Below are 21,474 nucleotides of genomic sequence, written 5' to 3'. Positions count from 1 at the left end.
TTTGGGGCTGTGGAATCAGACTACTGGGGATTAAATTTTGTCATTGCTCCTTTCAGCTGTGTATCTTGACAGGTGATCTAACTGCCTCAATTTCCTCATCTCTGAAATAGGGATAATGATAGTATCTATCTCATGGGGCTACTGTTGGGAATAAGTAAGAGTGTGTATATAAAGTTCTTAGCACAGCGCCTGGCTGGGACTAAATAATGTGAGCGTCTGTCACCATCACTGTTTCCCAGATAACTTTTCCATAGTTTTGGAATGTTTGTCCCCCTACCCTTCCCCAGCGCCAGTTATCGGGCTGTCTCATTTTGTGTTCCTGCAGATCAGTCAAATGGCCGACGACACCGTTGCAGAGCTGGACAGGCATCTAGCAGTGAAGACCAAAGAACTCCTTGGATGAGAGTCCACCCGGGGCAGCAGTACTCCAGAGCCCAGATTCTGGTGGATCCCATGGGTGGCAAATTGCCCCCTCTCTTCTCTGTCCACACAGAAGGCTGTCACCATGCAGCTGTCGGTGTTTATGAGGCTCAGCCTTCTAGTGGGACACCCAGACTTGTGCATTCTCTTCCTCCTTTACCCTGTCCACCCCATTCTCCTCTGGCCCTCTGCCTTGGGTGGCCCTCAGAGTATCCGCTGTGACGGATGGCCTCTACTTAGGGCATTTGCCCTGATCATGACATTGCCAAGCAACTAGGACTATTGGCAGGTTCAGCACTGCCTGCTTCTCATCTCGAGAGCTTCCTTTTCAATTAGTTGGGCCCCATCCCCAACTTTGAACTCTGGGTTGATGTGGGCCTTCACCTGTGACTGGATCTCTTTGCTAGAGGCCCATTTTTACCTAACAATAAAATCAAAATAAATTGGAAAGAATAACCACCACAAAGGAATGGATAGAGTCAGTCTGGATTCATATTCTCTAAGGACCTGTATGTAAAGCCACCAGAACAACACTTTTGCCTCTGAGTCACCCTCACACATGCTCTTTCCTCTGCCTGGACCATTCTGCCCCTGCTGACCTACCTGGCCAGTCCTGTTCATCCTTCAGGTCTCAGCTTGGGTATCACCTCCTCTGGGAAGTCTTCCCTTTTCCCCCAGGCTAGGACTCCTATCCTTGGCTCTCAGCACTGTCCACGGCTTTTAACTGAACCTTCACTATTCTTTTTGATAATTAGTCTGTATATCTTTATTTTTCTCAGAACTTGACATAATGCCTGGAACATAGGAAGCATTCACATGTGTTGTAAATGAATCGTACAAAGTAGCTGCTCACAAATCCTGGCTTCTTTTCCTTTCTTTCCAGTCATAACACCACCACTCTGTCATTTTCCACTATTGCCTTTGTCCTCAACATTTACTTGGTAATGAGATACCTTTCCCCCAGAGCCTGCCTGTTGTTGACAGACAAGTGGTTTGTTGTGGCTTATCTTTGGGTACTGGGTTAAGTAAGGTTTTTTTCCTCTAGTAATATTCTTTTCTTTCTTTCTTTCTTTCTTTCTTTCTTTCTTTCTTTCTTTCTTTCTTTCTTTCTTTCATTCTCTTTTCATTCTCTCATTCATAATATAGAGCTAGATCCAATTCTAGGCAGTATCTTTAATCTTCATGGTAAACTTAGGAGATGTGTATTATCTTCATTTTATAAATAGGAGACTGAGACTTGACAGTATTAGAGGACTTCCCCAAAGTAACAAGCCTAGTAAAGTGATAGAGGGTTTCGTTATTCATTGTCAGACTCATTTTGCAGAGAGGGAGGAGCTCAAGAGAGGTCAAATTTCTTGCCCAGGGTACATAGCTAGCAAGTGGCAGAGCTGGGATTCAAACCGAGGCCTGATCTAAAGCTTGCGCTCTGCCCACTGCATCCTGCAGCCTTCATGAACATTTAGTGAGCACCAGTTGCGTGTCAGGTACCGTGCTACATGCTGGGGTTGCAAAAATGGGCAAGATGTGACCTCTGTCTTTGAGGGGTGCACAGCACGCTGGACTGAGTCGTTATCCAAAATGTCTTGAGTGGAAGGTCGGAAGTTCATTCCAGTTTTGCCAGATGTCTGCCCTTAGAGTGGAACCTCCTTGGGCAGCTGTGGGGCCTGCCTTCACTCCTTTGAAGCGGCATCCAGCTTCTCTTTGCTGTCTGACTCTTCTCAGATCCCTTCCGTTGGGGGAGGTCTGCTCTTCTCCCTCTGCTTATACTGGTAGAGCACAGTGTATACAGCCATTGAGGGTTCAAGGTCAGAATCAGGTCAAAAATGAAAGAAGCTAACCTAGTCTCCGCCCCCACTTACCTGTCCTCAGTCCAACCCCACTCACCAGCCCTGAGTAGCCATCACACGATCAGAAGGCAGCTGGGGGAAGAACAGGGATAGACATAGCAATCAAGGAGCCTTTTTTGGGGTAAGCCACATGGCGGGGCATTGCGGCAGTCTTTCGTGAGTGGCCGAAATCCCCCACTCACAGCAAATGTGCTTCTCAAAGATGCAGGATTTTTTAATAAACAGAGGAAATGATAAATTATGTTGTAACTCCACTCCAAAGGCATTTGGTTCTTAACAGCCAAATCCTCTGTAGTCTTTAAATAAACAAAAACTTATTTGGTGAACAGACGGGGTTGGGGGGTGGGGTGGAAAATGAAAGATTTTCTGTACTTGGGTCCCACATGTCAACAATTTCTCTCCTGTGTGTATGTTGGCCAAAGCTGTATATCATGATAAATGAATAAAGGAAAACCTCGAGCCCAGGGCAGTCAGACAGCTCAGCGAATGGCTTTCAGCTGATTGCTCTATTTCAGTTGACATTTATCAAAGAGTTTCTCTGTTCCTCCGTGCCGGGCTGCAGTGGTGGCAGGGACCGGGATGAGACTACCTGTTTGGATCTGCTGAGTAATGAGTAATGCTGGAGCAATGCCTTCTCCCTCTCTCCTTCCTTGAACCTCCTTCTTTCAAAAGGAAAAGCTGGGGATGGGAATTCCTACCCTCGCCAGAAGGATTAACCACCTCCTCCATTCAGCTCACCGGCTTTCCAAGTCCCATGAAACATACAGGCCAGAGAGAATTCAAAGACTTCTGTCCCGTTTTTTTTTCCTTTTTACATGCTTGTGTGTGTGTGTGTTTGTGTGTGTTAGAAGTTACAAAAGAAACTGGAATATAAAAAGTTAAAAGACAGACTTCTTGTTAAGTTCCCAATCTTACTCCCCTTTAATGATTAGATGTGTATTCTTCCAGACATTTATACGTACATAATTTTTAAAAAGCAGGGAAGGGAACTATTCTGTTCATATTCTGAAGCTTGCTTTTTTTTTTTTTTTAACTCAACAACACATGATGGCCATCTGCTCATATGTGAACATGGAGATACAACTTACCCCTTTTTCATTGCAGTGTGGTATTCCATACTATGAATGTACCTTAACTTATTTCACTGCTACCCCTATGATATTTTTTAAAAATATCATTTTTAAAATGATATTTAAATATCATTTTAAAATGGCGCAGTCGGGTTGGGTATCTGACTCTTGGTTTTGGCTCGGGTCATGATCTCGGTCGTGGGATTGAGCTCCGTGTGGGCTCCATGCATGAGTCTGCTTGGGTCTCTTTCTTCCTCTCCCTTTTGTCTCCCGCTGCTCCCCCCAAATAAATAAATCTTTAAAAAAAATCATTTTACATGCATTGGAGGATGTTTTTATTTAAAGATGATTATTTTTGCTTTTTCAGAAAAAAGAACCCCTATTCTAAGTTTATCTGTTTTGGTGAGTTTTACCTACTCTTCCTCAACCTCAGACTAACCTTTACTGAATGCCTACCTTAGAGCAGGTGCCATGCTGGACACTTACTAGAGTTAAACTGAGCAGTGTCAGCTGGTGTAAGTATTGCTCCTATCTGTTTACGTATGAGAAAACCAAGATTCAGAATGGGCATTCAGCTTGTCCAAGGTCACACAGCTAGTCAGTGCCAGAAGTTTGAAACTCAGATCTGACTTTGAAGTAGATCCTTAATCAGTGCACTTCAGTTTGTAAGTCTTCACCACTTACTCGAAATGCACTGCTCCAGGCCCTGAGGGTGATAGAAGAGAAGCAGAAAGCTCACTCTCATAAAACAATTAGCTATTTCTAATAAAGGTGTATGTTGAAAGCTGCACAGGAGGCGGCACATGGTAAACACTGAAGGGATGATGGTAAAGGTTTATATTTGCATATTTCCACCTCCTACCTGTTTGGCAGACTCCCCTAGAACTTGTAAGAGAACCAGTGAATAATGACAATAACGACAGGAATAGTGTCGATGGTACCAATAACTCATTGGCTTGGTCCTTTTTAGTTTTCAAAGTGCTCCTACCTCTAGCCCATTGAAACCACTGAGCGAAGCTTTGCAGTTTCTTTTGCTCTAATACGTGGTCAGTTTCCATGATGTGCACCAAAAGGTACAGTCTCTGGGGGAGGGGTACAAATTTTGATATGTACACAGGAAATGTAGTTTATATTAGGTTTTCTGTATTTTTTGGCCTGTTGGTGAGTGTGAGACTGACTAGCATTCGTATTTCTTCTTGCACTTCCGGTAGTTTCTGCTGGATGACTTGCTGCCGGGTTGTCTGGTGCCCAGAGAGTCTGGCTCTTCTCTCGTCTTCATCTCACTCCGTGCTTGGAGTCTGAGTTCTGTCTTGTCCTCTATCAAGCTCACAGCCCACGCTTGCTTTTTGTTTACATTTGCTTGGTATAGCTTTCCCGTTCCTTTGTAGGTTTCCAAATGACTATTTTAGGCGTGGTTTCTGTTTTAGAGCTGGGTTTTGTTCTATGATCCATTTGGAAACTCCTTTTAAAAATGACCTCTATTTTTAATTGTGATAAAATACCCTTTACACTTGCCACCTTAACCATTTGTAAGTACACAGTTCAGCAGTAGTACGTACATTCACGTCCTGCAAGGAGGAGACCTCCAGAACTCTCTTCATTTTTGTGTCTGGTTTCTTTCACTCAGCACAATGTCTTCCAGGTTCATCCATGTTGTGGCAGGTGTCAGAATCTCTTTCCTTTTTAAGGCTGAATAGTGTTCCACTGCATGTACGTGTAAAACTCCTTTTCGTTTAGGAGGTGACTGACCTAAACTCGTTCACATTTATTGATTATCCTGAAATGTTTAGTAGAAGCCTACAGTTACTCTTTTTTTTTCTTTTTCTTTTCTTTTCTTTTTTTTTTTTTGCACGCAGTATTAACGCTAGGTGGTTGGGTGTCTGAACCCTTAGCAGATGAGGGGCTAGATGTTAGGTTGGGGAAAAAGGTTGCTTCTGCACAGAGGAGGCTGCCTGCTTGTTGAATGAACAAAGAAGTGGCAATCCCTGGCCCTCATATTCCTCTGTTTTGGTCTTTGTTTTAATTCGTCATGTGCTGTCGGGTTAGCTCAAGCTGAGACGTAGCCTTCATCACACCCCTCCTGCTCCACACCCTTCAGTGGCTCCCTGTTGCCTGCCGAATTGTGTACCGACCTCACCCGGCGTAACTTCAGAGGCTAAGCCTCTGTATCTCTTCAGTTGTGATACGCCTCTCACAACTACCCTAAGGCAACCAGTGCTTAAGCTCAATGCTATTATTACCTTTTCTGAATTTTTGTGCCACTTTCCTCCCCCTCCATGTCTTGTCTCAGGCTGTTTGCCTGCTAGGCACTCCCTTAGATCGCTGCCCCACCCAATAGGCAAAATCTGTCTAGCCTTCCCAGCTCTTTTTGGTCCCACATCCTTGCACTAACTCATTTACTTCTTTATCTTGACGTTTCTCCTGATCCCTAAATGCGTGTGTATGCCCACTGACCTGCATATGCCTCAAGCACCCCCAAACTCAGCCAGCCCCCTCTGGAGTACATGTCCCCGCCAGCCCTGCTCACTCTCCTGCGTTGCCACTTGGGAATGCCTTCGCTGTCCACCCAGGTGCCAAGCCAAGACACTGGAAGCACCTGCACCTCCCTCTCCCACACACTCTCATCCAGGAGGTCACCAAGTCCCGTTAGGTCTGCTTTCAAAGTGCTCTTCTTTCTGGGCACATCCTCGAACCAGGGAACAGAAGTGTCAAATGTTTCAGGCTGGCCTCGCCTGTGTCTCTGGCCTTTCTCAGAGACAGAACACTACCAGCACTAGATAAGCCTCGTGTCCCTGGAAAGAAAGTTCCCTGTTCTTTTCATCTTTGCATCCCCTGCCTAGCACTGTGCTTGGCTCAGAGCAGCTGCTAAGGAAACGTTTGTCCAATTGTAACAGGCCTGCCTGGCCTTGAATACAAATGAAGTCAATTTACATCAATAACCCAAAGTTTCCCTAATTACTCTCACCTGCTTGCTCAGACCTCCAACCTCATCTGCTGAGTCGACTTCCAGAATTTCAGGGCATCTCAAGGCTGCCTCCCATGGTGTCCATGGTCACTGGCATCCACCCGGCTCCTCTGCTGTCCAGGTTCCCCTTTGCTGGCATCTGCGGCCATGAATGCCACCTGGAGCTTCGCCTTTGCTCCCACTGGGAGTGTCCATGTCCGTGACTGGAGTGCCAGCTCCTGGGCTTGGGGTGCCTGAACGAGCTAGGTGGGGTCCTGAGGAGGCAGGGGGCCATGCCACCCTTGGCTCCTGCAAAGCAGCCTTGCTGGGGTCCAAGGCCTAAGGCTCCTTCCCAGGCCGGTACCCCCCACCCCGACGTGCAGCTCACAGCCTGCCTGCCCCCGGCCCCTGGGTGGCGTGGTTCACGTTCCTTCTCTCCCTTCCAGGGCTCTAGCCTCAGCCCAAATTGCCCCCCGACTTTGTGATCATAATACTCATAGTGGCTAACAGTCCTGGACTTTTCCTGTGTGTGAGGCAGCTCTAGGAAGCTAGTTATTATTTTGCTCATTTTACAAAAGAGGAAAGTGAAGCACAGCAAGGGGTTAAATTGTCCATTGGCACACAGGACCAGAGGAAAGCACGAAATGCAGGGGGTCTGGTGCCTGACCCCCAGCCAGGCAGCCTCCAGAAGTTCTTTCAGGGAAGAGACCAGAGGGGCCCCATGAGGTGTGGGAGTGGCCAACGAGCTATGGGTCCTGTCCCAGCTTTGCCCTTTCTGCCCAAAGTAGAGGTCACTCCCTTTTCCCACGGGGCTTGCTCAAGATCAGGGGTTTCCAACTGGGCCGGTCCCTGACAACATCTTCACCCATTTGGGGCAGAGTAAGTAAAATACACGTAATGTTGCAAATGTCATAAAATTAAATTGATTTCACTTAAAGGACTATTCTATTATTGTTAAATCTTGTTCTTCCTACTTTCACTGTTGGTGTTAAAATGTTCTATTATGGAATGAGAAGAAGTTGGTGATTCTAGAAAAAAATTCCCATTTAGAAAAACAGTGACCCTCTGTTGGTCACCTTCATTTTTTTGTTTTTAACTTTACAGATGCATGAATTCCAAAGTCTGGTAGCTATGGGACCTCACGCCTACTCTCAGCAGTGCCGTCCTGAGGCTGTCATCCAAGGGAAGCTGGAGCTGTAACCAGGGAGCCAGGCAATGGAGGGAAGCAGTCTGACCTGTGTGGGTGTTGGGGACCCAGTGGGTGAGCAGGCGGTGGGGTTGGAAACAGGACAATAGTCAATCAGGAGGGTTCAGAGACCCATAAGGAAGGAGGGACGGGTAGGGAGAGGTGAGTCAGAGAGAGGAGAGAGAGAGACGGGGACAAACAGAGAGGGAGGGACAGATGCACAAAGGCCAGAGGGAGGGAGAAAGAGGCAGAATCAGAGAGACAAAGACACACGCACGCACGGACGCACCGCGCCTGCAGACGTACAGGCAGAGTCAGCAGGTAGTGACAGATGAGAGACAGAGATAGAGACATTAGGAAACAGAGGGTGACAGCGAGACTGTCATCCCGAAGAGATTTCCCAAGATACCCAAAGAGAGAGAGAGAGAGACCCTGAGATAGACACAGAGACACAGAGGGAGATAAATACACTCCAAGAGAGAAAGTGGCAGAAATCCAGGGAGAGAAACACAGTTAAGGGAGTGAGAGGAAGAAAGGAAGGAAAGAGAGAAAAGAGAACAGAAAACCGGGAAGAGAAGCACATAGAACGGAGCGGAGTGAGGCAGAGGGAGGCCAGGGGGCGAGCGAGCTGGGAGCTGGTGGTGGCTGCAGGGCCCCAGGACCGGCGGGGCCGCGTGTGCAGGGTGTGGGTGGAGGAAGAGGTGGCAGCAGTCCGGGCCAGGGCTGCAGGGACCAGATAAGGACGCCTGCCAAAGGAAAGCGGGGAAGGAAAGACGTTTACAGACCCCCCGGGGGAGAAAGCCGGGGAGGCTGCCCCAGGCCCAGAGAACAATGGGTACTTGACTTCAGTGGGTCATTAATGAGACAATTAATGGAAAGAGTAACAGAGGCCTCCCCAGGGAGGACTTGGAGGGTGGATAAGTGGAATTATTGTGGAGGGCGGTTCTAGGGGGGGGTCTGTGCCCACACTCCCAAATGTCCAGCAGGCCAGGGGTGGATTCCTGGCCTAGGGCTTGGGGGCCTCCCTCAGCTCCCCCACACATGCCCAGTGCTCCCTCCACCCTGGACCCCAGCCAGCCCCCAGATGCGCCCCCCACTTTTGCTATCCCCATGCTTTTGCTGCCACCGCTTCCTCTACCTGGAATGCCATCCCTGGATGATCTCCATCCTTGGAAACCCTCCCCACTCCAGGGGTAAGTAAGCATGGTGCATCCACGGGATGCCATGGTGAGCCCCAGCCATGTGTTCGAATAAGAAGAGAGCCCCCCAAACATAACGCGCAGTGGAAAAAGCAAGCAGAGTCGTAGACACGGTGTGACGCCCCTTACATATCTCAGTCCCTCAGGGCTGAAAGCACTTTCCCTCTTGTGTTTCCCTTTGTGATGTTCATGGACTCTCTTCCCCACGGGACGGGCGCCCCAGGAGGACAGGAAGTTCCAGCACAGGGCCGGCACAGAGGCAGTGCCCAGGGATGTCTGTGAGACTGGATGTAGCTCTCCCATCCACCACTGCAGGAGGCAAACCACCAAGGCTCTGACGACTTCTTAGATCCACTACCCATAATCAGTTTTGGGGAGAGAGGAGTGGGCTCCTGAAATTCAAAGCATTCCTTCTAGAATGGGGACCTGGGGGGCAGCAGCTGCTACTCAAAAATGTTTAGGTCTTGTTTGCCACGACCAGGAAGTCACCCGACCCTAGTTAGCTAGTGTTTGTAGCACCGTTGCTAACAAAGCCTGAAGCCAGAGTCTCAGTGGGGTCCCGTCTGTCCCCTCCCTAGTGAGGCAGAGAGGCATTTGGCTCCTCCCACCCAAATCCACCTGTTAAAAGAATCCCTGAATTCCACTGGCCCCCAGTGAATCCCAGCTGCTGGTAAAATGGGGCTTGTGGTAGAGGCCAAAGGGGGAAGAGGGACCAAATCTTGCCCACCCATCCAGGCAGGCATGGCCCAACCCTAACCACAGCCCCCATCTCCTGAGCATTTAGTTCATGCTCTGCCCCAAGCTATAGTATCTAATTTGATTCTCACAGACCCCCTGTGTTACCGATGGGGACTCAGAGAGTCGAAAGGACTTGCTCGGGGTCACAGGATGGTCCTAAGTGTTGGAACTGGGACTCCAGTCTGACCTGTTAGGTGGAGGGGGTGTCTGGTGTGGGCAGTTGGGGACGCATAGCTCTCCCTACTTCTAGGCAACTCTCCCGTCCCCCGTTTGTCTTTGAAGGTAGTTTCCTGGAATTCCATCGTACAGGGAGTCTAGTGTGGGCCCAGAAGGATCCTTGTGTGCCATTCTAAAACCTTATCCCCGCCAGGAAGGAGCCAGGAGCTGGGCAGAGACTGAGGCACAGAGAGGGACCAGCTCATTCATTCACAGCAGAACAAGCGAGTGGCAAGGGCAGGACAGTGAGCTCTCCTGGCCGCCCACCTAGCAGGGCGGACTTCACCTCGGGACTTTTAGTCCCCTGGGATTTGTGGTGTCAGAATGCCTTCATTGGGACATAGAACTACAGAGTTTGGGGAACAGGGAGGGAACCAAGAGATCATCTCTTTTGGCTCTCTCTTTGTAGTGATGAGGAATTTAAGGCCTAAAGAAGGCAAATGACTCACAAGGCCTTTTTTGATGTCAGGAAGTCCAGGCCAAAAAAAGCAGCCTCATAATCCACAGAATCTCTTGGATTCTCAGAAGCTACTGACTCCAACTTTAGAACCCGTTTTAATAATATGTAACCTGGTAGGCAAACCCAGAGCAGATTGGAAACTATAGATTAGAATGTGGGGAAGGGCAGTTTACACTCAGTTGTCTGTTGAATGCTGAATGCATGCCTGCATGAATGAATGAATGAACGGCTGCCTCCAACCTGGTTCCCCTTCCTCTGCTCCCTCTCTTGCTGTCAGATTCATCATCTTAAACCACCTTTGGCATGACATGGCCTTGCTCAAAGGCCCCCTGAGATCTTGCCATTGCCTGGGTAACTGAACAGCCTCTGACACAGTCTCATTTCTCCAGAGCTGGCCCCTCTGACCTGTTCTCCATATGGTGACAAAATGTAAATCACTCTGCTCCCCCTCAGAGGCCCCCAGTCACCTCCAGGAAAAAGCCCCATATTCTTACCACAGGTTCTTAACTGCAAGGTTTGACTTGGACCATCTTTCCATCCCCATCTCACACCAGGCTCTCCCTTGCTCTGGCTCCAGCTGGCTCCGGCTCTGACTTCTTCCTTCGGGTCCGCACAGGTGCTGGTCACTCCAGGGACTGCGCTTCCCTTTCCGTCTGTGGGGGGCACTCCAGACCCCACCCTGCCTGGCTAGCTCCTGTCCGTCCTTTAGGTCTCCACCTCATTTCCCTGCTTCCTGGAAGCCTTCCCTGACCTCCGCCAGCTTGGGTTCATACCCTCCGTCTGCTCTTCCTACAGCCACTGGACTGAGCCAGCCCCATGGTGTCCCATTTGGTTATAGGTAAACCTCTTCAGTATCTGCCTCCTACCCAGACTGTGAACTCCAAGGGGGCAGGGACTGTATTACTCGTCACGCAGTGTGCACTCAGCAAGTATTTGCTGAAAGACTGAGTACATACGTTTGGCTGCCCACCGAAACGGACTCATTCGTTCACCATTTATTGAGCATCTACTGAGTGTCAAGCCCAGTTCCCCACACTTCACAGTGGTGAATAAACTACGGTAAAGTCCCCGCCCTCACGGAGCTCACAGTCTACTTGGAAGAGGCAGATATTAAACAGATGAAGGAATAAAAATGCCAGGCAGAGCTAAGTGCTATGAAGGAGAACAAAGCAGGGGTGAGGGATGGAGCATCGTGTGTGTGTTTGGTGGGAGTTGCCAGTGTTGAGGGAGCGGTCAGGGAATGCTTCCCGGAGGAGGTGACATTTCAGTGATGAGCCAGGGCTCCCGAGAAACAACAGCCTCTCTCCCCCACTTGGGCTGGCTGGGCGCTAGAGGTATCCAGGTGTGACAGTCCCAGAGATCCAAACCCTCCCTGCCTTCCAGGGCAGGAGCAAGGAACCCAGACGGGACCTCTGGCCAGGCTTCAGAGGCGGGTGCGAAAGCCCGAAGCCGCTCTTCACAACAGCCGTGATTGGGCTCTTTCTGCGTGGTAAGAGGCGGCGATTGCTTTGTGCACGGACGACTCTGCTGATTGTGGCCTGGCGATTGGCATCCAGAGACCGTGGCCGCCAGGCTTTACCTCGCACCCCCAGCGCTGCGGCGGGCCGTGCGCAGCGCGCCAGCCCAATCTCGCCTCCTATATTCAGAGTTGATTAGACGCTATTTCTGCCTGGATTTTCAGAAGGCTCAAGAGCTTTTTTAATCACTACAGTGGCTCATTACGGTTTTGCAGTGACACTCATGTCCTTCAGTTCTCTTCTCAGATTAGATTCTATAGTCAGATGAATATTGGATGATTTCATTACATACAAATGCAATCAACAGTTTTGCATAAATTTCTTCTCTTTTCTTGAGTTTCAATTGACCCCAGCACCCATGGTGGCAGGCACGATCCACATGCAAATGAGCTGGGTTTGCAGCCGGAGAGGGGCCCGGAGGAGGCGGGCATTTGCACCAGCCCAGGGAGGGAGCAGGCCTTGATTGCTCCGGCTTTGGGAACGGGCCCTGGCAGAGGGGGTGCCGCCCAGGGGGCAGCCTCTACGGCTGAGGCAGGGCATCTCCGTTCAGGATGAAATTCCTGCAGGTGAACTACGCACGGCGATGCTCAGAGTCAGGCAGGGCTTCAGGGCGGAGAATGGAATGTGGAGTTACATCCAGGGCAGGCAGCTAGGCCCCTAGGGGTGTGCTCAGGACACTTGGGACAGAGGCTCCTTAGCAACTGGTGTGGACGCAATTCAGTATTTTAACAACCCGTAGGGCCTCAGCAGAGCGTTCCTGCTGAATGTTAGCTCTGCCCCAACGGATGCAATTGTTTTTATTATTATTGCCTTCATATTCCTCCTTGTGGTCCTGAGCTACAGCCAGCAAAACCTAGAAGCTAGCCAAGGCAGGTGAGAAAGTTTGGAGCCTGGGCAGCTACCCTTCACACTTTCTTGATTTCTTGTGCTCTTTTTTTGGGTGGAGAGGCAGGATGTTCTCAGACTTGGGTCTCAGAAAGCTCCTGATCCCTCATGTATCTGGCGATGAAATCCTTTCCACCACATTCCTATGGAGAGGTACAGCATCTCTTGCTTGTTCTCCCCTGGGGATGAGGAGCTCCCTCCCTGCAGTAAGCCTCTGCCAGCTTCCTCAGCTCCTTGCTGACCAGGTGCTGTCCACGAGCGTGAGCCCTCCCAACCCTGATCCTGTGCTCCCTCATAACACCCCCTGAGGCCAGCATTTTGGACTGTGCTCTGCCGAGTCGCCTTTCCTACTGCTGGCCTTCTCAATTCCTGCAGCTTCTTGCCGGAGTTGGCCTCCAGCCTCCCATTTGGGTCTGTCCTCCAGATGCTCCTGGGAATGTTCATAGCCCAGGCCTGGACTCAATACCAGGCACGAGGCTGGAAGGTAATGTGGGGAGTAGGCTGTGTGTGGTCAGGAGACCAGGGCTGACGGCCGTGCACTTCACAGTGGGCGGTGGGAGGAGAGGACCAGGGTGAGGGCATTAGACCTGAGGACCTGCCACGACAGGGGTCTGTGCAACCCAAACCTCATTTCCTTCAGGTGGTTCTTTATTAAAGCTCCCCACGTAAACAGAGAGTGGAGGATCAGGGACCCAGAGAGAGACACACGGATGCACAAGTAGTCAGGGACCCATCAGGGATGTGGCCCAGGCGGCAGTCATCACCATGGACACAACGGAAGCCTGAGGTGGACAGAGCCACAGCCACAGCCCTGGGCATGAATGAGACACATCTGTGCTGCCACGGCCCCAGGCGCAGGCCCCTGCCGATCACTGACCTCAGCTCCCTAGATTGGGGTTACAGAGATCCAGGAATCCGAACTGAAGCAGGGGTGCACAGTACTGCTCCCATGTTGCTGTTGGGACCACTGAGTCCAGAGAGGGGAAGGTGGGGCTAAGAGCCACCCAGCATTGACGCCAGAGCCTCCTGATGCAGCCCCTGAGGACCATTCTGCTTTCTGCTGCTTCTCGGCCTCCCCAGGCTCCACTTTCTGTTTGCATCTCTGTGTGCTTTTTTCTTTCCCCTGTCCATCCCCATCTCTATCCCTGAGTCTGTCTCTGTGTCCCTTCCTCACCTTTCTGTCTCTCTCTGCCCCTTGCTCTCCCCATTTCCGTGACTGACTGCCGGCTCTCTCTGCCAGGCCACAGCTGCTCTTTGCTCTCAGCTGCCTGAGTTACCGGAGCTGGCCTCTGTCTGGGATTGGTAGACCCGAGACCACGGGGCTGCCTCCCTGAGAGCTGTGGCCCCTGGGAGGAGGAGGTGGTGCTGGGGGTTGGCTTCTGAACCCTTCCTGCAGTGACCGGCATTGGGCCATCCATTTTCCCGTCCTGGTCAGGGAGAGCAAGAAAGCCGCCATCACGGACCTATTCTCACACTGGCCTGGGAAAGGGGGGCTGGGAGGTGGGGGTGGGCAGGGTGGAATAGGACTCCCATTGACTCCTCAAGCAGACTGGGGTCCTCCCAACAAGGCCCCTGTCATAGAGCTGGGTCCAAATCCCCACGTGGAAGCTCCCCTCCTGCCCATCCTCCATGTAGCACCTGTTCCCCCAGCCCAATCAAAATCTGGTCCCCACCCCCTCGCCACCTCCTCTCCTTTCCCTACTCAGCTCTCGCTCACCCAGGCACAGAGGACTGCTTTCCAACCCTGGGTCTTGGCACATGCAGGGCAGAGAGGAAATTGCTGGGCTCCAGAGGCTGGCAGGTCTTTGCCACATGCTAGCTGGGTCTTCTCAGGAAAGTGACATAACCTCTCTGAGCCCAGTTTCCTCCTCTGTAAAATGCAGATAACACTCCTTCCCTTGCAAGGCTGGCATGAGGACTGAGGGAGGTAAGTTGCATGAAAGTACCTGGTCCAGAGCTGGGCACGAAGTAGACATCCGGTAAAGCATTTGTTGTGAATGAATAAAGGTCACAGTGAGTAGCGAATGAATAGTAGAATTTAGAATGCATAAGTGGGGCATGGAGAAGGAATGCCTGGTGTCCCAAATGGCATAAGCAAAGGCATGGAGGTAAGGAATCTTGGAGAGGGAACACGGAGCCATGAGGGCTTAGTAGAAAGGCAAAATCCAGAATCCCAAAGGAAAGTCTAAGGAGATGAGGTGAGAGAGACCTGGCAGGCTCAGGGCCAGGCTCAAGACTGGGTTCTTTTGTTTTAATTGAACATCCCTTGTAGCCGGGAAGGGAGTGACCAGAGGACAGGAGTTTACTGAATGTCAGCCGTGCACAGGCCGCTAGGAGTACTTGTAGCTGATAGTAGTAGCTCCCAGAAGCAGAGGGCCCGCACGGAGGCGTTTTGCCAACACGATCTCATTTCACCTTCACGGTGACCCCGTAAGAGAGGTGCTATTATTATTATTCCCATGTTGCAGATGAGAACATTGAGTTCTGGAGAAGTACGATGATTGTCCAAGGTCAAATCCAGCCAGGATTTGAACCCTGGTCTAGTCTGGCTCCAAAGCTGGTTGTCAGTCCTCTTTCAAAGGGAGGACCCCACAATCTCTGGGCAGGTGAGGCCCTGTGAGTAAATAGTTAAAAATACTGAAGGAGAGTGTAGAAGGCATGGTTGGAGGGCTCAAATATCAAGAAGCTGGAAGCTTGGCTCAGATGGATCCGGGAAGGCTTCCCCGAGTGGGGCTGGGCACAGACGCGGAGAACAGGCAGAGGAGGGGTGAAGTCGAGGCAGCCCTGCTGGGGGTGGAGGTGAGGTGGGGGCTGTCACCCAGGGTGACACCAGGGCACCATGTCTCTGCTACTGGGCAGCCTGGGGCTAGGGCTCTTGACTGGATCTACTTTTTACTGGGGTCCCCTTCCTCGGCCCCACCTGGCCCAGCTTATGCTTTCTTCTTGCCAGTCTTCAGAAGAATGGGAAGGCCAGGTTTCTGGGGACTGCAACCCCAAGCCCCCTTCCCTCCTCTGCGACTCTCTTGCTGCAGGGCTTTGGCCAGGATGGCTCCCTTTTCCGATCCTTGCACTCCCTACCTGTGAAATGGGACCAATGATGCTCACAAGCTGGTGCAGCTGAAGGTCAGAGGCCAGCAGAGCTAGCCCAGGCCAGACTCAGAGCACGTGCGTGCTGAGCAATGTCCACTCTCCCTCCCTTGCTCAGGACTCCTCTGTCCCTCCAGGCAGGCTCAGACCCCCATTTCAGAGCATAAAAAGCAAAAAGACAGGATGTGTGCTGTTGCGGTCAGACTCTGAAACCAGACTGCTTGACCCTGTCTTGCTGTGTGATCTTGAGCAAATCACTTCAACTCGCTCGGTACAGGTTTCTCATCTGTGAAATGAGGATTCTAGTATAAGCCCGGAGTCCTTATGGAAAACCTGTGAAGTCAGATGGTTTCAGAGCTTTTCCGAGAATAATGTCTAATAGAGAACATAACCCATGCACTGTACCACCTCCCAGTGGGGTCTGGGGCATTTCTTATAATGAAATTCATATTTTTTTTCAACGAAACATGCATATTCACACCAGGCAAGGGAAATGAACAAAAATAGCTTCTGCTTGGTTCAAGTCTCTTTTGGCACCACACGATTTGACACCAAACCTGTGTGAAACCTTTGGGTCATTGAAGCTTTTAGGATTTCAGTATTGTGGGGAAGGAATCGTGGGCCTGGGGTATTTGCCTCACTCGTGGGGCTGACATGTGGATAAGCTGAGTTGCTACGCATGGGGCATTCAGAACCATGCCCGGCACACAGCAGCTACTTAAAATGTTCCTATGTGCTATGCGAGGGGTCCCTCCAGAGCCCTCCCATGGCTCTGGGTCTTCAGGGTGAAGCGCCAGCAATTTTAAGCAAGGCCCTTTATGATCGGGGCTCTGACAACCTCCATCCTCAGTCTTCCCTCTGCCCCGCACACCCCAAACTTGAACATTATCTTTTCCCAGTTCCTCACACACACCAGGCTCTCTCTGTCTCTCTGCAGGCTACTGCACTGTTTTCTCTGCTTGAAATGCCTCCATCCTCACCCCCCCCTTTTAAAGTTTATTTATTTAAGTAATCTCTACACCCAACGTGGGGCATGAACCTACCACCCGAGATCAAGAGTCACATGCTCTCCTGACTGAGCCAGCCAGGCGCACACCGCCCCCCCTGACCTTTTAAAGTTTATTTATTTTTTAGTACATCTCTACACCCAACATGGGGCTCGAATTCATGACCCTGAGATCAAGAGTGGCATGCCAGGCACCCCAGCCCAACCCCCTTTCTTAACTCTGTGTCCTCCTGTAGGTCTCCTGCCCTCACCTGAGCATAAACCAAGCACCAGGAACCCGCCGGGCTTCCCCGCTAGACTGTGATGTCTGGGAAGCAGTGGCCATGTGCACGTTCCTTTCTGGCATATAGTCAGTGTTGAATGAACGAACGTCCTCACCCATCAATGCCTTTGCCATTAGCTCAGGAATTGGACACATGTTTGTTGAATGAATACACGAAACAAGGAAGGTCACTCTCCTATCTGTACCCCGGGAGAAGAGTCTTAGAATGCTCTTCCCTCCCTTTCTTCAAATTTCTTAAGTGATTTTTTTTTTTTGGAAAAGAGTCATAGTCCTTGCGGGGGTGCCAGGAGGTGGGGGCTTCCATGATTGCAGGGCCTGGGGGAGGTGGCTTCAGTACATTAGGCAGAAACTACTTGTCCTGGGTTGGTAGAGGCCTCCGGGGTCTGGGGAGCAGGGGGTGGAGCGAAGGGGGCCTCCAGTACTCCAGAGCAATTGCTATAAAATAAACTCCATAATCAGGTAAATGCAGTCGTGCTGGGGGATGGTTCCCATGCAGCTGCGGACGGCCCGGCCGGAGGGGACCTGTCTAATCTCAAAGTAATGAAAACGTGGGTCCAATTACGACGGAGGGCCGAGGCTTGGGCCATGGCCGGAGTTTGGGAGCTGGGCCCCTGGCAGCGGAATTAGAACATTTAAGCTGTCAGGCTGAATCCGGGAGAGGCCTGATTACCTGGTCTGCTAAGGGGCCGCTTTGGTTTGGTGTCGACTATAATTTCCTGGCCTCCAACTGTGAAGCCATGGGCCACCTTCTCTCCCCTGCGATGGGGGGTCCAGGCCCTGTCTTTCTGACCTCCACCCACCACCCCCCCAAGACCGGCCCAGAGGGGCTGACCTGGGCCTCCCAAGCTGCCCATATGGGGCAGAAAGGGGAACAGGTACATGAGTGACAACAGGCTGGTTATGTGTAATGTGTGGACATAGGTTAAGGGCAGTGTATACACTGGCCACGTGTGAATGACACGTAGGAGGTCTATGTGTACACATGGTATGGATATACTGAGTATGTGTAAATGATGTAAGACCTGTGTCCACGTGGATTATTTGTAGCTGGGTTAGCAATGAGGTCAGTCTATGGGAGTAAGTCAGACACTTGGGCTCTGTGTATAGGATATCTGCATGTGGACATGCAGTGTGTACACAGGTGATATGTAGTGTGTGTTCGCAGTTGTGTGTGCCGGTCTGTAAGGGCCATGAGAGCAGGGATCAAGTCTGTCTTGCTGACTGCTATGTCCCCAGCACCTAGATGGGTGCCTGGCTGGGTGGATGGAGATTGATTATATAAATGTTGAATGAATGCATATCTATACCATGGGAGCTATGTGATGCATGCATATGGAGTCTGCAGGGCATGTGCTGTGTGTGTGTGTGTGTGTGTGTGTTGGTGTCTCTGCTGTGTAATGAGCAATGGAATACTTCAAGGGCCTGAACTGTGTGGTCACACAGACCTGTGCTTGAGGCTTGCCTCCTCCACTTACAGATTGTGTGACCTCAGGCAAGTCATTTAACTTCTCTGAGCCTCATTTTTCTCATCTACAAAATGGATAATAATAGTCCCAGGTAACATTTATTGAGCACTTACTATGTGCCTGGTATTGTACTATACGGTTCTCATGCATTATCATCTTACTGACTTTTCACAATAACCTTTGAATTAAGGATGACTGTTGCCCCCACTTTACAGACCGAGAAACTGAAGCTCTCAGAGGTGAGAGAGTGGGAGAGCCAGGACTCAAACCCGGGCATTCTGATCGCAGTGTGAGCTTTGAACGGCTAGGCTAAACAGGTAGTGCCCGGTGCGTAGAGTTTCCTTAACGATTGAATGAAATAATCCAAGTTAGGTACCTATGACTGTGCTGCACATAGTAAGTACTCTGTAAATGTTATTACTATTATTTGCACATGGTACGTGTAAATGGGATGTATAAAGTAGGTACAGGGACTATGTGGGAAATGTGTTTGTATGAGCAAGAGAGGCACGTGTAGGTGTGTGTGGGGGTGTGTGGAATGTAGGTATCCATTTTACCCAAGGCTTATGATACATGTGCTTGGGTGTATGCGTATGTGATATATGTCACGTAATGGACACAACATGAAAATGAACGTATTGTGGTGTACTATATTGACAAGTGTCTTATGAAATTAGAAAAAACATATACTTGGGGTATGTGATATGTGAGCCTGACACAGGGCTCTGTACTTGTGAGTTGAAGAATATATGGAAATGGGGGTGATGACAGATACCTGAGATGCAGGCATGGCCATCGAGGTGCACATTTGTGCGTGCAGAGGTGGTACGCGCGTAGTGGATATGTATATCGTACAAATACAGTGCATTGCACGTGGACTGGTAGGCTCTCATGTATGTGAAGGGTTTATGCATGTATGTGTAGGCACATTGATGTACGCAGTGTACATGTCTGCGTAATGCGTCTCCTTGGGACGTACTGCGTATCCTCTTGAGAGGTATATGTTTGTGATTCGTGTCTTGTGTGTGTTTGCTCAAATGTCACCTCGGTTAAAATATCCACAACCACCCTATTTAAAACAGACCTCCTTTCCCGCATCAGTCCGTCCCTTCTTTATTTTTGTCTAACGAAGTATCACTTTGAAATATACTGTGTGATTCAGGAGTTTCGGGAGTTGTCTTCCCCGTCACTAGAACGTTAGCTTCAGGAGGCCCAGGGCTTTGCTGACTTTTGTTCACTGCTGAATCCCCAGTGCCTCGTCCAGGGCCGGGCACGCTGGAGATGTCTGACCACAAGCGAATCAACAAGTGGATGTCCGCGCGCCCGCAGCGCAGCTCGGTGGGGGCGTGTGCAGGACGGAGCCGCGACCGGGGCGCCGAGCACAGCCAGGCGGCCGAGGCCGCGGGGCGGCCCGGCGACCCCCCCCGGCGAGTGTGCGCACGCACAGGCGGGCTGCCCTCCCCCCCAGCGAGTGTGCGCACGCACAGGCGGCCCGGCGACCCCCACCCGGCGAGTGTGCGCACGCACAGGCGGGCTGCCCCCTCCCCGGCGAGTGTGCGCACGCACAGGCGGGCTGCTCTCCACCCCCAGCGAGTGTGCGCACGCACAGGCGGCCCGGCGACCCCCACCCGGCGAGTGTGCGCACGCACAGGCGGGCTGCCCCCTCCCCGGCGAGTGTGCACACGCACAGGCGGGCTGCCCTCCCCCCCCAGCGAGTGTGCGCACGCACACGCGGGCCGCAGCCGTGCGCTCGGTGCCCGTGTGGTTGGCGGACGCGCACCGGCTGCAGCCGGGGACCCAGCGCGGCTCACCTCCGCCCCTGGCCGCGCGCGGGCCCGGCGGTCTCCTGGGGCGCGACCCCGTGTCCCGGCGCGGTCGGCCCGGGCTGCGGCCCATTTCCCGGCGGCCGCAGGGCGGGGAGCGGGAGCGGGGCCGCGGCCGGGCCCGGCGGCAGGAAGCGGCGCATTGTTCGCGGGCCCCAGGCAGGGAGTTCCCGGCCCCCCGCACGGACATAAAAGGAGAAAGCAGCGCCCGCGGAGCAGCCGGCCGGCCGGCGGCCCCGCTCTCCGCTGACCCCGGCATCCGCTCCGGGCCCGTAGCCCGGGAAGGAGGAACGCGCCCCGCCCCTGCGGCCCCCGTCGGCCCGGGTTCGAATCCCGGCTCGCTGCCTCCCGAGCCTGCCTTTCCCTCCGTGTAGATTAAAACCCGCCGCTGGAAGCCCACCTCCGTCCCCGCCCCCTCCCGTTCGCCTGCCCCGCTAAAAGCCCAACCTTGTGCCGCAGTCCCTCGAGAAGAAAAGGTACATTGGTGAAACTCAGGTTGCAGGGGGGAATGCTTTACCCAATAAAAGAAGACTCACCAGTGTAGCTTGGGCGACACCCCCTTGGGCAAATGGGGCTGCGCGTGACGGGACCCCGAAGAAGACCCTCTAGAGGGTGGAGCTTTGCAGGCACCAGTGTGGATGGGGAAACTGAGGACTGGCAGGGGAAAGACTTGCTCAAGGTCATCAGTCACAAAAACCGGATCAAGCAGATGTTTCAAATCCAGAGCCTATCTCCCAGTGCTTAGAACTATGGCCATTTTTGTGGTTGTTGTTGACTGTAAACATGATCCAGTGAACACCGCTGCTGGTGTGTGTATCCTTTCAAAAAGCCGGCTTTAGGCTTGTTACTCATTTGACCCTCACATCCCCTCTGGAGGGGGGCATGAGTTAACAGAGGCCCAGAGGTACAGTGCCTTGCCCAAGCAAGTTGGGGAAGGTTGGAGGTGGGGGTGGCACGCCCCTGGTCTGTTTTATCTGTTAATCCCAGCAACTCTGGTACCATCATTTGGGTGGGGATGTATTAGCGGGAGGGTTAAGATCTAATCAAGGCAGGAAAAAGTAAGGGACGAGCAACCCCACCCCATTCCAGCCCAGCCCAGCTCAGAGCACTGAGCTTTGCCCTCCGCACTTGGACTGTACTCTTGTCTCTTTGGGAAGGAAAAGGTGGAATTGTCACCATTTCCACAGGGGCCAGAGAGATTAAGTGACTTGCACCAGGTCACACAGCAAAATGGCCATGAAGCAGAGGGTCTCCACCGCAGCCAGGGAGAACCCTCTCCCCGAATCCTTAAATCTGCGGGTGGGGGGACCTGTCCAGGGGTGCCTTC

General features: G+C 51.8%; 1 protein-coding gene across 3 annotated transcripts in view; it reads left to right on the top strand.

The window, feature by feature from the left end:
* MRRF (mitochondrial ribosome recycling factor) overlaps window positions 1-7,207 on the top strand; it is a 58,000-nt gene extending 50,793 nt beyond the window's left edge. For 2 of the 3 annotated variants that reach the window (XM_027614990.2, XM_027614991.2), the window contains one exon: window positions 326-3,653. In XM_027614990.2, the coding sequence (XP_027470791.1) occupies window positions 326-403 (78 nt within the window). In that variant the 3' untranslated portion in view covers window positions 404-3,653. Of the gene's footprint in view, window positions 1-325 lie in introns of all 3 variants that reach the window. The other variant, XM_027614992.2, reaches the window with a different exon arrangement.
* Window positions 7,208-21,474: the final 14,267 nt, after the last annotated feature.

This window comes from Zalophus californianus, chromosome 13 (assembly GCF_009762305.2).
Source record: "Zalophus californianus isolate mZalCal1 chromosome 13, mZalCal1.pri.v2, whole genome shotgun sequence".
NCBI classification, from domain to species: domain Eukaryota; kingdom Metazoa; phylum Chordata; class Mammalia; order Carnivora; family Otariidae; genus Zalophus; species Zalophus californianus.
Note: the sequence above shows the minus strand (reverse complement) of the source record. Positions and strands in the feature narration are given on the sequence as shown.